Here is a 17,853-nt window from a genome sequence, read left to right on the forward strand (position 1 = left end):
TTTGTTTAGATGTCAAAACACAAATAAAGTATTTAGTTTTATATTTACTTTTAGAAAGTAAAAATCATGACATAACTGCAGTACAAAACTAGACACAACTGTTTTTATTAATAATTGAATTTATCTTAGAAATAATTATTTTTCAAATAGAATATCACTAATTTATAGCATTTTACTCACATTAAGTCATAATAAAATAAATTATTTATAGTAAAAAGAACAGTCAAATGGTCTGAAAACTAACTATTTTTAACTTGAAATCATGATAATACAAAATTACTTTTACCATAATCCTATCAACATATACTATCAGAAGGCAAAAAATTACTCTTTATCTGATGTAATAAATAATTATAATAAATAAAATTAGTAATAACAAAGTAATAAAAAGAAATAAGAACGATGGTAATAAAAATAATAATAATAGATATATTATGAAATTAAAACATCTCAACAAAAATTATACAGCTTTCAGCATAAAACTTATATTCAAATAGTAATCATGCTTGGCAATGATAGCACATTTAAAAATTAACTATAAGCAATGTATGGACAGTCTCGAAATATAAATATGGCCACAGTCAAGAGGTGACATAGCCATACACCAGTTGGTTTAAACGATAAAAAGGTTTATTTCTCTTGCTCCATTATAAGTAACCAAGTAATGATGGAAAGAATATAGATTCAACCAATCCGAAGACTTCTGTCTTTGGTTTCACCACTAAATATTTAAAAATAATGTTCTTGAACCCTAACTCTAGATTCCTAAAATTCCAGATACTGTTGGCATTCATTCTAAAATATTGTTAGTGTTTATCTTTTAATACCATCTTTCTTCTCAATCCCTAACACAGGGCTAAAAAAGAGTTTTACTTTACAAAATTAAAAAAAAATTTAACCAGGTTCATAAAATTTATAAGCCTGGATTTTTATTGTTTAATAATACAGTAATTTTACTCATACAATATGAACAATATTAACCTTTATATCAACTGCATTTTCCAAAGCCTGTAACTGACCAGCAGTTTTTTGTGTTTGAGAAACTGTAAAATTCTCACCCAGCTCACTGTGTCCCTGACCTCCTTTTTTAGTTAACATTTCCACTTGTTTCTGATACTCCATCTGCAAGCAAGATAAAATATGCATTACTGTCAGAAGAAACATGGTAAGTATATGTTAAAATCAAATACATATTTTACATTTTCACTATAATATATAATAAAAATAATAGTTTGGACAGTCCTTAAAACAGCTGATTATGAATAAGAAAAGGAAAGGGTGAAAGGAAGTTAATAATTGTAATCAACAACATTTAATTACAAAAGTATAAAGAAAATGTACTGAGTAAAGAAGCTCTAAATTGCATAGAGCAGAAAACATTCCTCAGCACAGAAAGTGCCAGGTCAAAAATATATAATTTCTTTTAATGATCCATTTATGTATTGTTCATTTTGCTATTAATGGAAGATAATCAACTCAGTAACTGTTCAATGGAAATCTGACAGCTCCTTACAAGAAACTGATCCAAAAACAGTCAAAAGAGGAAACCTTGAATGGTGCTGACCATAACGCCATGTTAACTGCTAACAACTTTAAAAGACCACTGGTTTTAAAAAATTATGTCATTTTTTAACAAATCTTTACTGAGAGAATGTATATGACAACAAGAGTGCCCATTATAAAAAGTTTATACTATTTTCCAAAGAGGTGAACTAGTTCCACCTCTTTTGCCTTTTTTGACTTTAAATTTTTTACCAGTGTGCCCTTTTTGCTCAGATTTTCAATAGGAGTGTCAGTGACTAAAGAGGATGTAATTTTGATCTGTAGTTAATAGTGTTATGGTAATGTCAGTGGGATAACCTGTGGTATACCAACATGACAGTTGATAATGAATATGTAAGATCTCATGCTGCTGGGAATTTTTTATCTTCCCAGCCATATCACAATCCAAATACTAGCAATTGTGGTGTTGTGATCATGGTTTAGTGGGTGGAGGCACAAATTACCTGATATATACAGATGACCTGAAAATATAAGATATTTTCACTAAAGAAAACATTTAGGCTTACTGCTAAATAATAACAACGAAGTAAAGGTTTATATATAATGATATCAGACCAGTATTAATTACTGCATGGTAACAGCAAGGAAAACAAATAAATAAAAAGAAAGCAGAGCAACTGTTTCTGAAAATATACTAAAAAGAACATACAATCATGTAAACAATTACATAACTGCAAGCAAATGAGTAAAAAAAAAAAAGAAGGAACTGTAGCAGGAACCTGATAGAGTAGGTGGAGGCAAAAGAAAAAGGCTTAAAAAGGGTAAGAAACATATTATTGTATTATACAGCAAGACAGTTCAAAATTGCTGAGAATATATATATATTGCAGAATAGAATATAGCATGAAGATTGTTGTTAAGATTAAAATAAGGCATGATTTCTAGAATAGCAAGAAGCACAGAGTAATGGAATACTGCCACCTAAAACAAATTAATATATATTAAAACAAAGTGCTATAACAAACAGATTTAAATATGCCATGAGTAAATAATGTTTTTCTAATCTTTTCATGAAAAATTTTATCCCCTTTAAGAAAACTTTTTATAACAAAATTAATTTAAAAATATTAAATTTAAAATGTAGGTTTTATTTTAAAATATTTAATATCATCATACATTATGTTTTGTGGAATTTTTTGGGAAATGCAAAAATAAATTATTCAAAACTACAAAAATGCTGAAAAAATGTTAGTAAATTTTTTTTACTGAGGAGGAAAATTTGCTAATAGAAAATTAAAAAGTGTCAGTTTTTTAGTCTGTTAATGGTAAATTAATAACTGTATCAATTAAGAGACGCATTTGGAAAAACCAGATTCAACTTTTCATGGTGCAGTAGGTCGATACAGTAATAATGAACACGTATATCACACAATGACTAAACAGAAATGTAATTAAAGAAAATAAGGATGAAGACAGTAATAATGAAAAAGAAGGGAAAATGAAATAACCGTTTTCAGTACATGATGGAATAGAAATAGTAATTACGTAGTTCAAAGCCAAATTAGAAAAATATCAATTAAATGAATGTTAACAAATTATTTTGTTGTTACATTTTACAGAATATCTTCTATTATTCAAATCTGGTTATGTAAAATACTGTATTTTTATTTTTATACATACAAATATGGACATTTATTTTAAGCTTGTTTTTTTTGGTCTTTTCATAAATGATTTTTGTTAATAATTATTAATTGCAACACACTAGACATGTTTAGTCAGAGGGTTAACCAGTAAAAGAGGCTATAAACAAAATGTATTTATTTTGTAAAACACATATATCACAGCAAATTGTGCATATAATTTTATATTTAAATATGATAACTATCAAAAAATTTTCACTTTAGTGTAAACAAAGATCAGTATAACAATGTGTAACATATCTCATGGTATGTTCAAGATGACATCCATAATTTTGTGATTTAAAATCCTGATATTTTGTGCTTGAGAATGAAAGCATATATTTTACCCACCTACAAGCTTCAAGACTGTCATTATTTTAATCAATCACATTAAGAGCAAAAGTTCATCGTATATCCCCTCAACAACTCCATAATAATTAACTGTAAAGCATCCAGTAAACTGTACATCTTTAGTAAGATTCTCAACAACACTAAATGTAACAAACAGTATCTCCTAACTTCTTTTTTAATTGTCCACTATTTTGAAGTAGTCCATTTCTAAGTTTAAGCCATTGAATATATCACAAAGTTCTCACGGGATTTTCATAACCTATTCTGCTTGTGAAAATAATGGAAAAAATTCATATAAATTTGTCCTAAAATGCTTTATTTGCGAGTTATGGATAGTGAAACATTTCGTTTGGATTTCAGCTACCCTGGTAAAATGAGATCATACTGACATTTTTAGGATGTTAATTAAGGGAAGGAATTAGTGATTTCTTATGATTTTTGACTTGAAAAGGAAATAAAATAGGTCCCGTTACCGTATCTGCAGTAGTTTTTGAGAAATTTAAGGTAAAAAGCAATAAATTTGTAAAAAAATGTGTTTTCTATGGTTGATGTACAATACATTGTTAAATGGGTAACAAACACATACGATTTTTAAACAAAATTTGTAGAAAATTTAATTATGAACAAAATGGTCTAAGATAAGCTGAATAAAACAAAGTTAGATAAACTGAATTTTATTTAGATACAGTATACTAGACCAAAGTACATTTTTTTGTCTTTAGTCATTTGACTGGTTTAATGCAGCTCTCCAAGATTCCCTATCCAGTGCCAGTCATTTCATTTTGGTATACCCCCTAACAATTTGTTTTATATATTCCAAACGTTGCCTGCCTGCACAATTTTTCCCTTCTACCTGTCCCTCCAATATTAAAGTAACTATTCCAGGATGCCTTAATATGTGGCCTATAAGTTTGTCTCTTCTTTTAACTATATTTTTCTAAATGATGCTTTCTTCATCGATTTGCCGCAACACCTCTTCTTCATTTGTCACTTTATCCACCCATCTGTTTTTTAACATTCTCCTATAGCACTACATTTCAAAAGCTTCTAATCTTTTCTTTTCAGGTACTCTGATCGTCCAAGTTTCACTTCCATATAAATCATATACTTTCAAAAATCTTTTCCTGACATTTAAATTAATTTTTGATGTAAACAAATTATATTTGTTTACAAGAGAAGGGAAAGCACGCCATTGTGCTGGAAGTATACTTTTCATCTCAGTGTTAGGAGAACATCTTCGAGCAGCTGCAGCAATTCTTGAAGAAAGAGCAAGTAGACCTCAGCACTTAAGCAGCCAGGTAAGTAATATGAACGGTCCAAACAACTGAGAATGAAGAAGGCCGCACCTTACATTGACGTTAATTCGGTGTTGAAGATTATCTTCCATTGTTTCATGAGGGTTTACTGCTGCCCATGTATGCTGATTGCATAAGTTGTTGATTTGTATTCTACCAGTTGACTTTAAACAAAGTAAACTGTCTCCTATATGTAGATGCTGAACTGGCTGTTTACACTAAGGATAAAACTTGTCTTGTTTAAGTGTCCTCCAAACCATGAAATGTAAAACTTCGCTTACAACGATGTTGTGTACTGAACTGCATTGATAATAATTTCATCAAACAAAGTAAACTGTCTCCTATATGTAGATGCTGAACTGGCTGTTTACACTAAGGATAAAACTTGTCTTGTTTAAGTGTCCTCCAAACCATGAAATGTAAAACTTCGCTTACAACGATGTTGTGTACTGAACTGCATTGATAATAATTTCATCAATAACACCTTATGTTGGAAAGAACGTTCATAACTGGTAAGAATACTAGGTAGTGAACCTGTTTCCTGAAGATTTTTAAAAGTCTCACTAATTGTTCTGCGATCTGGAATCTTGTGATTTGGAAAACGTATTTCATATTCTACTGCAGCACCTACAGCATTACCATTACAAATATCCAAAATCAATACCATATCAATGTATTCCTCCACTGTAAATAATTACAGCATTACTTCAATGGCAAACCAATCAAGTTTAAACTAAAATTCACAGAAAACCTTTGGTAATGACAGTACAGTTCACAATACCTTAATATACTTAATGTACCTTACGGAATAATTTAAGCAGTAATACAGTATTGCACATTGTTGATCAGCTGTTGTTATTTTATTGCCAACTTTGAAATAATAATTTTTAGATAATTTATTGTATTTCTGTCATTAATAAAAAAAATTGTTATTTAAATAATTTTTATTTTACAATTGTTGTTGTTTCCAGTTTAAAAAAAAATTTTAACAGCAATTTTAATAATAAATTCTGTTTCTAAATTTTTCACAACCAAAAAAGAATTTGTTTTTTGCTCTACATTAAATAAGTACTTTTATGACAAATATAGTAATTTATTGTTTCTAAATAAAATTCAAATTTTTCTAATTTGTTTGTTTTATTCAACTTATCTTACACAATTTTGATCAGAATTAAATTCTCTACCAGTTTTATCTGTTTATTACCCATTTAGTTATTGTAAGCCAAACAAAAAAACAGGGCTTTCTACAATTTATTTGTTTTCACCAGAGATTTCTTAACCTTTTCAGATCATTTAGCCTTGGAACAGGTTATGTACGGCGTCAGTTTTAAAACCCTGTTACAAAATCATTTTATATGGCATCTAAGTCGGTTATTTTGTTTTATATTCACAAAGGAATCTGTTTTATTACACAATTTGAATGACATTTATACGATTATTGAGACTAGAAAGAATATGAGCATTTTTTCTAAGAAATGTGCTTGTGTGTGTGTGTGTGTGTGACTTGTGTATTATAATTGCTATGACAATTATGGATTTATTTATTATTTACAAAAATTGCTTATCTTAGTAGTAACATATCGATATGATATTAGAAACACATAATAAATTATGATATACAGCACACACACAAAAAAAGGAATTTCTGGTCATAAATACGTCACTTTTACTTGAGGTCTATAAATATCTTTTCTAAAAAATGATATCGGTAAACATGTAACACATAACAATTCGTAATGAATAACAGTATACAGTAAAAATTGTTTTTATCAATCTGAATACCTTTTTTAGTGGTGGGGATTTTTATAAAACATATTTTTCTGAATCTACTTTCACTTATACTAACATATGTTACTAATCTGTGATTTATGTCACAGGTTTTTCATCATATTTTGCCTAATTTTCAACCGATTTGCTTGAAAGTATTATTTTTAAAATCAGCAAACTATGTTACATAAACACAAAGCAAAAAAAATTTGGCTTATAAAAAACGCGGTAGAAAGGCGCAAAAAAAATTCTGCAATTAAATAATCGTAATTTTTGTACTGTTACAATTTTTTTGTTATTATACAGGCATAAAAAATATCCAATCGTAATGTTTTTTTTTGTCAGAATCTGTTGAATCTCTTTAATATACTGTAATTTTTTGAAATTTTATTTCACAAGAGGGTAGCATATGACTATGAAGGGAGGCAATCAGATACCAACATATTTTCGTGGAGCGCTAATCAAGCGCGGATCATTGTGATGGAAAAAGGTTAAAAATTTCAGCAGATAAGGTTCTGGGACCTACTTTAGTCAATTTTTTAGGTCAAAAAACCATAAGAAATCACTAATTCTGCCTTTTAATTGACGTCCTAAAAATTTCAGCATGACTTCATTTCACTGAGGTAGCTGAAATCAGAAAAAAATTTTTCACTAGTCATAACTCGCAAAGTGTTTTAGTTCAAATGTTTATATGAACTTTTTCCATTATCTTCACAAGTAAAATAGGTTATGAAAGTTCCAGGAGAACTTCACGATACATCCTGCATATAGATTTACTACAGAGCTCATTTTTATATAAGATTTTTAATAGTTCATGTCATCAAATAAACATAAAACTACTATATAATACCTCTTTTTTTAATTTTTTCTTCTCCTTATGTGTCAACTTTTGTGGTTGAGGCTCTGTAACAAAACAAAATAATGAAAGTGAAAATAATGAGCTAGACCATTAAGTATCGTTAGTTATAAGGCAAAAACATCAGCCAGTATAGAATATTAGAAACAAGGTTACACAATTTTTTTAATAATAAACAATTTCATCACACTACAACTTGAAACAGCAAAGTTTACAATTTAAAATCCTAGATAGCCAATTCTGTTATCTCAGCAAATGGACTACAGTACAACCACAACCTATTTAATGAAAAAAATCCCAAATGAAATACTTGATATTCAACATGACAATAAATTATTCATACTTAAAACTTCCAACCTGTCTCTACTTCAATCTTTATAGTCGTGTACATAATTTACAAACAAGTTTACTAAGAAAATGTGATGTTACAAGAGACATTAAAAAGATGGTGTTAGTAAAGTGCAAAATAAGGAGGTTTTTAAGGCAAATTAGGAGAATAAAAGAGATTATAACAGATCTTAAAGAAATTTAGTAGCTTGGTAGACCATATAAGACACTGCTTAGTTAATTTAGGTGCAGAATGGAGGAGAAATGAAGAGGAGGGAGGAATGTGTAAAACATAAAATCTGCAAACGATGACAAAAATTGAAATGTATATTACAGATAATGGAAAAGAAAGATATAGTAAATAAGAGGTTAAAATGACAGAGAGCATATGGAATACAGAAATCAGCAAACCAGTTAAAAAGTCTAATGAACCCAAAATAAAAATTTCTACAACAGAAACTATAACTGAAATATAAAATAGCAACTCTTGCAATTCAAAATGGATATATTCCAACAAATTCCTATAAATAGCTACATTTCAATACATGGAAAAATTGTTGTACTTCCTAATGATATAGTAAAATAACATTTTATATACTTAAGTATATATTAATTAAACATTTCCTGACCTACCACAAAATGTAAATAAATTTAATGATTTTTTCCACTAAATTACTCATCAAATTTCCATGAAATATATTAATTCTTATGATAAATCTGAAACATATTTTGCCATAAATAAAAATGAAATCGATTTAACACATTTTCTTTAAAGAATTCATCTCAGATTAAGCAAACCCATATAATAATGGTTGTAATAACTAATTATTATGTTAGTCTTTTATCTCAATTTAAGCGTGTTTTTCAGTTTGTACAGAATTACCTAAAAATGACAAAAACTGATTTAAGAAATTAAGCAAACAGAATTTTAAAGTTTACACAATTTTTTAAATTAGTGGTTCTTTTTTATTTTGTGGGACTGTTTTCTTCCTAGGGTTGAACTTGAAAAATTTATGAGATATAAATTCTATACAAAGCTTTCCTGTAAGATATATGAATGATCAAAAATGTAATTTATTAATAATAACAGCAAGAAGTGGAGGACATACTTATAGCTATTGGCTAGTTAAATAGTTGAAAGGGTGCTACCTGCAGGGAAAAAATGAAAAGGTATTGCTTAAAGATACAGTTACAGGTAATATATTTTTATATACTTTTGATCACTGTCAATGGTAATGCAACAATCGGTCAAAAATCTTGTTATCCATTTTCATTTGATATATTTACAATAAGAACTTCGGAGAATTTTTAATTAATGGTTATCCAACATTTTCCTGCGAGCTCACTGTGCAGCACAGCAATTTGTCTCAATATTCTACATTCTAGCTTACTTCTTTTAAGCTAAATGATAGAATAAAATAATTCATACATTTCATATTTACATAATCTAAGATATAGGAAAAAGGATATTTCTTAATTTAAAATACGTAAGTGTGTTTGCATTCAAATAAAAATTCTGTTTAAACAATAATATTCAAATGCATATTTAATATATTACTTTTTTTAATCATATTTATTAATTTATTAACTAATTCTATTTCTGAATACTTTAGCTGAATATAAAATATTACTAATTCATATATAAATATACACAGAGAAATTCAAACGAATATTTTTAAAAGTATGATACAATTTGCATAAACTAAAGTCTTTTTAAGTACTCTCGGTTTTATATATTGTTTATACTGGTTATACAATGAATTAAATGTCATCTTTAGAACTGTCTTCAGTTCACTCCTCATAGTCTTCTAGATTAACAAGATATCCTTGAATCTTAACTGTTTCATCACAAGATTTGTTTTACATAGTAAAAAAAAGAAGTTAACCAATGCTAATTTTGGCAAGTAGGGTGGACAAGGTAACATGATTAAACAACAATCAATGGGTTATAGTATTGTCATGCAACAGATTTCTCAACAGAAACTCATGATGAATGACACCTTCGGCTGTCAAAATGAAAATATTTCTCCCTTGTGATTTTTTAAGCTACATAAATCACCCATTATAATTTGGTTTAACAGATTTCTATTTTGAATGGATCCAGCGAATATCATAACACAATGATGTTTTTAGTTCTAGCATTAACATATATATATATATATATATATATATTTTACAAATCATTAACTTAAAATCCTGCATTAACCTAAGTTTTATCTCTCCATTAGTCTCTCCCAGTCATGTCTTCCAACTTCCAAACACTATAAATCTAATGTTTAATCAAAACATTTTGAAACAATTCTGTTGATTTTTATGATCTAAAGCTAAAGGACTGTCTTTACATACACTATTCATTACCAATTCATCCCCTTTATTGAACTACTTATGCCACTCAAATACAGTTTACTTTCAATAAAGATTATTTAATATACTCTATTTTAAAATGTATAGCTTCTCTTTGTTCCATTTATAAACTTAAATGCAAATAAAAAACCAACCTTGTCACAAAATTGTAACTTAACTGCGACAAGTAAACAGGTTTAAAACTAAAACCTGTTACCTTTTTATATGAAGAAAAAACACATATCACCGACTTTTTTTTTTGTTTTCTGTCTTTGCCTCCAGAACCACTGTAAGGTATTATAGTGAATGAATGAGGATGATATGTATGAATGTAAATGAAGTGTAGTCTTGTACAGTCTCTGGTCGACCATTCCTGACATGCAGTGGTTAATTGAAGCCCAACCACCAAAGAACACCGGTATCCACAATCTAGAATTCAAATCTGTATAAAAGTAAGTGCCTTTATAGGATTTGAACCTTAGAACTCTTGACTCTGAAATCATCTGATTTGCGATTATGAGTTCACCACTAAATCAACTTGGTGGGTTTCAAATCTCCATCTATGCTATCAAAGATATCATCAATAACATGAGTATAATAGTGCCAGTCCAGGAATCCCAACTATTAAACTATAGTTACAACATTTCATGACTGCAATAAAACATTGTAACAAATACCACTATACCATTTAAAACAAAATTACATTTGTATTGTAATGATTAATTTCAACACAGTATCTTTTTATTATATTTATCTTCCATATAACATGTATAAACCATATAAAAATAAAAATCACTTGCTATTACATGCATCATAATTTTCTTATTATTAATCCATTCATTTTATGAAGATTAGATTTGTTAGATAAATGGATTTTTTGGATAAATGGATTACATGCATCATAATTTTCTTATTATTAATCCATTTATTTTATGAAGATTAGATTTGTTAGATAAATGGAAAATAAGGTCTTTAAACTTTATATAATTTTATTTACTTCACAAACAACAAACAATACTTAACTTCATTATAACTTTTAATTAAAATTAAAAATTAACATGTAAGTTAAATAATATAATACATCAGACCAAGCATTATCACTTTTTTAGCAACCATTAGTGTAGTTCAGTATTAAAGCAATGGTCTTGAATGCCAATGGCTGTTTTTTTTGTTTTTTTTTAACTAACTTCTTTTCACTTTTTACATGAAAAGATAGATATTCAAGATTAATAAAAAAAATTATAACTGCCCTAACTTATGAACATAAGTTTAAATATGCACTATTAAGAAAACATTATTTAACAACATTACAATTATATAATAACCATATAATGCAATGTAAAATTTACCTGTTTTAGATTTTACTGGTGGATCTTCAACATCTCCAGCACCTGAAAGAAGATATGTAGAATTTAAATCTTGCTGAACTTGTATTGGAAGAACTTTATCATTATGTTCTAAAGGAGAATCATTAGGTTCAGTTAATTTTACATCACCGCTTTTCTCAAAATTTGCTTTTTTCTTTGACTTAGCTTTCTTTTCAGTTATTTTTATTGCTGAAATCAGTTAATGTTAATTTTTATTTATACTTCAAGTTATTTTTTGCTTAATGTACTGTTGGATTTTTAATAAAAATGTAATATTAATCTGTGGAAATAAAAAGGCTTTTTAAAATTGAAGGCTAGAATTAAAAATTTGTTGAAGTCAAAATGTTAGAAATTTATTATTATTAATTCATTATTATAATTCGTTCATTCCAACATCAAGAGACACACAGAATATAAAACACACATACATACATAAACAGACAGTTGGAATATAAAACACACTGGTTGGCTAAAATACTGGGTTTGGTTGTTAGTTGGTACATTAGGCTAACTACTGAAAAATCTGCTTTGTTACTGAAGTACTGGAGTAAAACTTGCACTGAAAATAATTTAATAATTTATAATCTTGATATTCTCAGCAATAACAATGGCAATCAGGTATACGAAAATATTACATTCACATTTTTAATTTACGGATATACGCAATTGATGACACCAAAAAGACGATGTCTATAAAGTCACATTATAGATTAACACACGGTGTCAACTGGGTTTGTTCATCGATAAAAATCTCATTATCAATAAATGTTGGTACACTGACTATAATATAGGTAAAGTTGATGATGCTAACCCTACTTTTGATTGTATTCTATTTAAAAAATACATATTCTCTTAATTTTATACACATTCTTACTTTTGATAATCATTCATCTTTATTTGCCTACTGATTATGTATTTATTCCTTGGAAGTTGCAATGTTTATGTCTTTAAAATGTGTGATCATTTTATCATGCATATCATAATATTATAATCTACAGTTTCACTATAGACTATAATACACAGATACTCACATCTGATTTGATTCAAGGAATGCAGTTATGCACAACTGGTAATGTCTTACAGCAAATGTTGGAAATGTCCACCAATACAGGTTTTGGACCTACCTGTGAAGGCAAGTCCCCTTTATAGGACATCAGGCTAATGGAATTCATATCTGCAGTAATGGCTTGCTCCAAGTCTTGTAGAATACGTGGGTTTGCTCAATATATACATCCTTTCAAAAAACCTCAGAGAAATAAGTATGGTGATGAAAAGTCAGGGTAACATGGGGACCACATATCTTTTGAGATCTTGCGACCACCAAACATTTCTTTCAAAAATGATACAGTGTTTTTAGATATTTGGCACATTGCCCCATATTGCGATATTATATCCTAGTATGCCAGTAAAGGTTTCATAAAAAAAAAATAATCAGTCCAACAATTTGATGTCGAGAAATCGCACACCAAACCTTCTGTGAGTGCAGCAGCCATTCATTTAAGTTGTGTGGATTTTGTGTTGACTAATATCTGCTGTTCTGACTATTGATGTAGCTGCTAACATGAAAATACACCTTGTCACAAAAAACACATTATCCAGTATCCCATCCCATACTTTCCACCTATTTGATAAACTACCGACAGTACCTTATTCTTTTAACAGGGTCCTTCATGCAATGTTTCAGTTCCTGTATGCAATGGAATTCAGTATGCATATAGACCTAACTTCTTTGTGGCCTTTTGTGCACTCCCGTATGTATGATATTCCTGTCTGTGATAATTTATGCAAAATTTTCCAAGGAGGCTGTTCAAGTAATGCATGTATTTCTTCCATTTTCCCTTTTATCAATAATGAAGCATACCTATTCTTGGTGGCATCAGTAGTAGGCTTATGTCACCAATCAGTAGGTCGGTTAACTATCTACACAAACATCAACTGACTTTCAATAATTGCTAAAATGTGGTTACTCAATGTCAGTGTGCTCAAGAAAAATTTATGTGTGCGATAAAATGATTGCACTATACTACTTTGTTTAATATGATAAATTCTAATATATTTTTCATAAAAAATGTAATTAATATTCTTTTTATTTTGTTATAACTACACTCCTATACCATATTAAATTAAACAACATGTAACAATGATATATTGAACATAAAGAAAAGAATTATAATCATAATTTATTGACATATTTTCTTATTTTATCCCCTTTTCCTTTTCTACAACATGATCGCACAGTTTTTATAATTGAAAAATACTATTTTATGAATTACGTTTGTAATGTTGACTGGTACTTACGTATTAACGCCACCGCAGCTACATCTTTATTTAAAAACAAAGTAGTCAATTGGATTTCGGTGGAAAATTAACAGTCTCTTTATTAATTTTAATAAATGGTTATTTATATTTATTTATTTTATAAATATAATTTAATCAAACTTAACCTACGCTCGCTAACCTTGACTAATTAACACCATAATTTTTTGAGTATTTATTTAATAAATTCAGTAATTATTGCAATTATTTATTATTTAAATAATCAAATCACTCCTGTTAATTAGTTAAGGTTAGCGAGTGTAGGTTAAGTTTGGTTAAATTATAGTTATATTTATTATTAAAATTAATAAAGAGACTGTTTTGAATCTATGTTAAACTCTATATCGGCCCATTTTCCACGGAAATCCGATTGACTACTTTGTTTTTAAATAAAGCTGTAGCTGCGGTGGCGTTAATACGTAAGTACCCGTTGACTATATTATTATTATTATTTACTATAAAATAAGCTACTTATTATTTTATTTAGTTTGACGTTTTACCTAATTAACTACATTTTATTATTTTACTATTTCCTAATGTATACATCGTAACCTGCTCAACTAATGAACAAAGAGCCCCCCCCACCCGCGGCCCAATGAAATGAGGATGATAAATATGATATGTAAATGAAGTGTAGTCTTGTAGACTCTGGCCAACCATTCTTGGGATGTGTGGTTAATTAAAACACCAAAGAACACCGGTATCGACTGTCTAGTATTCAAATCCACATAAAAGCAACCAACATTTACTATAATTTGAATCTCAGAACTTTCGATTTAAAAAATCAGCTGCTAAACAAGCGATTTGCAATGGCAATTTTACCATTAAACCAGCTTGGTGGACTAATTAACTACTTGACAATATAGAGTTATAAGTTATTACGTACAAATTTATACATTCTTATATGTTATTATATAAATTTGAAATAAAGAATTCATATAAAATAAAGTATAAATATTATATAAGTAAAAGAGGCTATTAGATTAGTGGTGCAGAAAACATGAAATTTACAAAATTTTATTTTATGAATGAGATATTACTTCCATGTATGTATTTATTTCATTAATCACAAGTGAAAAATTACTGAACACTTAGTTTTACAAAACACTTTCAACTATGAATGAAGAATTTTTACTATTTCCATAACATCAGTATGTTTTTTGGAAATTTTGCAAAAAACAAGAAATTAAACTGCCGATAGGTGTCAGATGAATAAATTAATAATTTATCTACAGACTCCAAAAAAATCAAAATAAATCAGTCTCACATCATCAAAATGCATTCACTCTCAATAAAGCAAATAATCATGAACAGAATCTGTTAAAAAATATTGCACAATATTATATAATTACATGCATCTAATGTTAAGAAAAAGGATAAGATCAATTTTGAACCTTAAGAAATATTTTGTAATGCTTTTTTTTGTTATAATTATTTTTTCATTCTATGTGAATTTGAGTAATTTTGTAGTTGAAGAATCCTCTTATACAATTTATAATTGTAAATTTACCACGTACATTGGTATTGTACATCTTCAATGATAATTGTGTTATACTTACCGTCACAAAATTTTGATGTTTGACAGGCTAGATAGTACTAACTTCTTTTAAATTTGAGTAATTTATTAAATTGTATTGTTTATAATTTTTGTACGTTATTATATAGCTTTTAAATAAAGAAAACAATATTTTAATTTGAAGAAAAAATGTCATTAGCTTGGTGGGGTAGAACTTTAATAATTTGAAATTATTATTCCTGTCAACTGGAACATTCTATAATTCAATAAAATTGTTTTAAACATTGGTTATAGAAGAATTCTTTAACATGCTTGCATGGTTTAAGAGCTAATTTACAAAATGATCATGAATGAAAAGAAAGTATCAAATGATGTATTCTGCAACTAGTTAATAAAATATTTGAAAAGGTGGCTATAAGTAAAAGGTTTTTTGGAAAAACTAAAACCAACCAAATTTTGAATGAGGAAAAAAATAATGATATTCAGAAAACCACATAATTGCATGCAGTCTGTTCTGCAAAATGCATTTAGATTGAACATATTCATAACAGTATCCACAGATTCACAGTAAAAAGAGTATATTGATGGGAAATATTCACTCCTAATTGAATTCCCTTCCACTCTTGAAAAGGTTGGGGCAATTAAATATCAATTAAAATAAAAGTTATTAAAAGCAAAATAAGAAACTGCATTAAATTAAAACTAAAATTAAAATCCTAGAATAGACTAAAATAAATATGAAAAACAAAACCAAAACCGGAAAGTATAGACAGTGATGGCATAAAAAGGAAAAATATAAATAAAAGATTTGTAGTTCATAATTGTTAAAAAATCAGAAAGATCTTCTTCAGCCCTCAGAAGAGAATTATTGAAGCAGCAGTTGAAAAGCAGTTTAAAGGTGAAAAAAGTCTGCAGAAAAAGCAAGACCAAATTAAAAATTACAGATACCTTAATTAATTAAACTCACTATTTCACATGGTAGTTATAATCTAAAATAAGAAATAGCTAGCTGTTGAAAAAAACATAACTTGCAGTGAGAAAAAACTTAAAATACATTCTAAACAGTAAAACTCCATGGAAAAGGCACTGAACAAAGAAAAAAACAGAAAATTCTATAAATGTTAGAATAAAGAAACTAATCAGCAGTATCTGCACTTTATAGACCATGCACTATTTTACTGTCAGACCTTTTTGGAATAGAGAGAAAATTGCTGGAGACAGATAATGTCAGGTAAGCCTTTATCATAAAAATTTTTCAACCATGGTTAAAAATATATAATTTTCAAATATAATTTATCAGAATTCTATGCAAGACAGTTAACAATTGTTAAGATGTATCGCTAATAACAAGAATTCTGAAAGGAAATAATAAGTTAGGATGAATAAAAAAAAAGACAAGATCTTAAAGCACATTAAAAAGATATATGACAAAATAATAACAGTGAAAAAGGCACAAAGAACAAAAAAAGATAACATAAACTTCACAAGAGAAAATTAGACAACTTATGTCAAAATTTTGGCAATAATTACAAACATAGTCCACCAACACACACTGACATAATCTCACACACACACTTTACATAATCAAGAATAATTTATCTTCCAGTCAAGCCTTAACAAATATGGACATTTTAGGAAACTACAATTATAGATATTGCATTAAAAAACAATCTTTGAACTTCCAAACAACAATTTTTTCTGGATAAAAATTTCTAAAACTGAAAAAAAAATAAGCTTTTAAATGGAAAAGTTATTGTGGAGTGTCCACCCCTCATAAACAACAAATTACACTGCCGATAGGTATCAGATGAATTAAATTAATAATTTATCTACAGACTCCAAAGATACCACATGAATCAGTATCACATCAAAATTCATTCACTTTCAAAAAAGCAAATAATCATGAACAAAATCTGTTAAAAAATACTGCACAAAACTGACTTATTGAAATCAATGTCATAGTAAAAACTTGCAAAGTTCAGATTTACATAAATAATGCATTAAAAATATTTAACATAAAAAACAAACTTATTATAAAAAAAATTTTTCACCACCAAATTCAACTCCTGAAGGTAATTTTAAATTAATTTATACACATCAATAGATACCAACACACTTCTAATTCTAAGAAATCTTAAATAAATAGAAAGAAATCAATAGTTTCATGATTTGGGACTTTTAACTAATAATTTAGTAATTAACTTCAGAAATAAACTGTTATTTCACACAAAACTGCCATCAGTTGTGAATTATCGAGACCTGTTCAGATGCTAATCTATACTATGAAACAAAGTTAAGGTTAAGACCAACTCATTTCATACAAACTCATAGGACACTTAGCAAAATTTATGTTTAAACTGAATAAAAGTCACTTCAGAGAGACTAAACCATGGTTTAGTCTCTAGTAGCACGAGACATGTCCCATGTTACTAGTCAGGTGTACAATGGATAATCACCTTAATGAAGAGCAGTCAGTCATCTTCAACAGTTAATTCTGAATCTGACTATTAAAGTTAGTTTATGGTTTATTCCT

At 28.1% G+C, this 17,853-nt stretch overlaps 1 protein-coding gene across 2 annotated transcripts in view; it reads right to left on the reverse strand.

Moving 5' to 3' along the window:
• The window catches only part of LOC142328244 (ATP-binding cassette sub-family F member 1), a 55,562-nt gene that overhangs the window by 35,922 nt on the left and 1,787 nt on the right, over positions 1-17,853 (reverse strand). Inside the window, exons 2-4 of one of the 2 annotated variants that reach the window (XM_075371885.1) lie at positions 11,471-11,512; positions 7,446-7,498; positions 982-1,122 (exon numbers count right to left, since the gene is read on the reverse strand). In XM_075371885.1, coding sequence (XP_075228000.1) covers positions 982-1,122; positions 7,446-7,498; positions 11,471-11,512 — 236 coding nt within the window. Of the gene's footprint in view, positions 1-981; positions 1,123-7,445; positions 7,499-11,470; positions 11,678-17,853 lie in introns of both variants that reach the window. The other variant, XM_075371883.1, reaches the window with a different exon arrangement.

Source organism: Lycorma delicatula, chromosome 7, assembly GCF_047948215.1.
Source record: "Lycorma delicatula isolate Av1 chromosome 7, ASM4794821v1, whole genome shotgun sequence".
Taxonomy (NCBI): domain Eukaryota; kingdom Metazoa; phylum Arthropoda; class Insecta; order Hemiptera; family Fulgoridae; genus Lycorma; species Lycorma delicatula.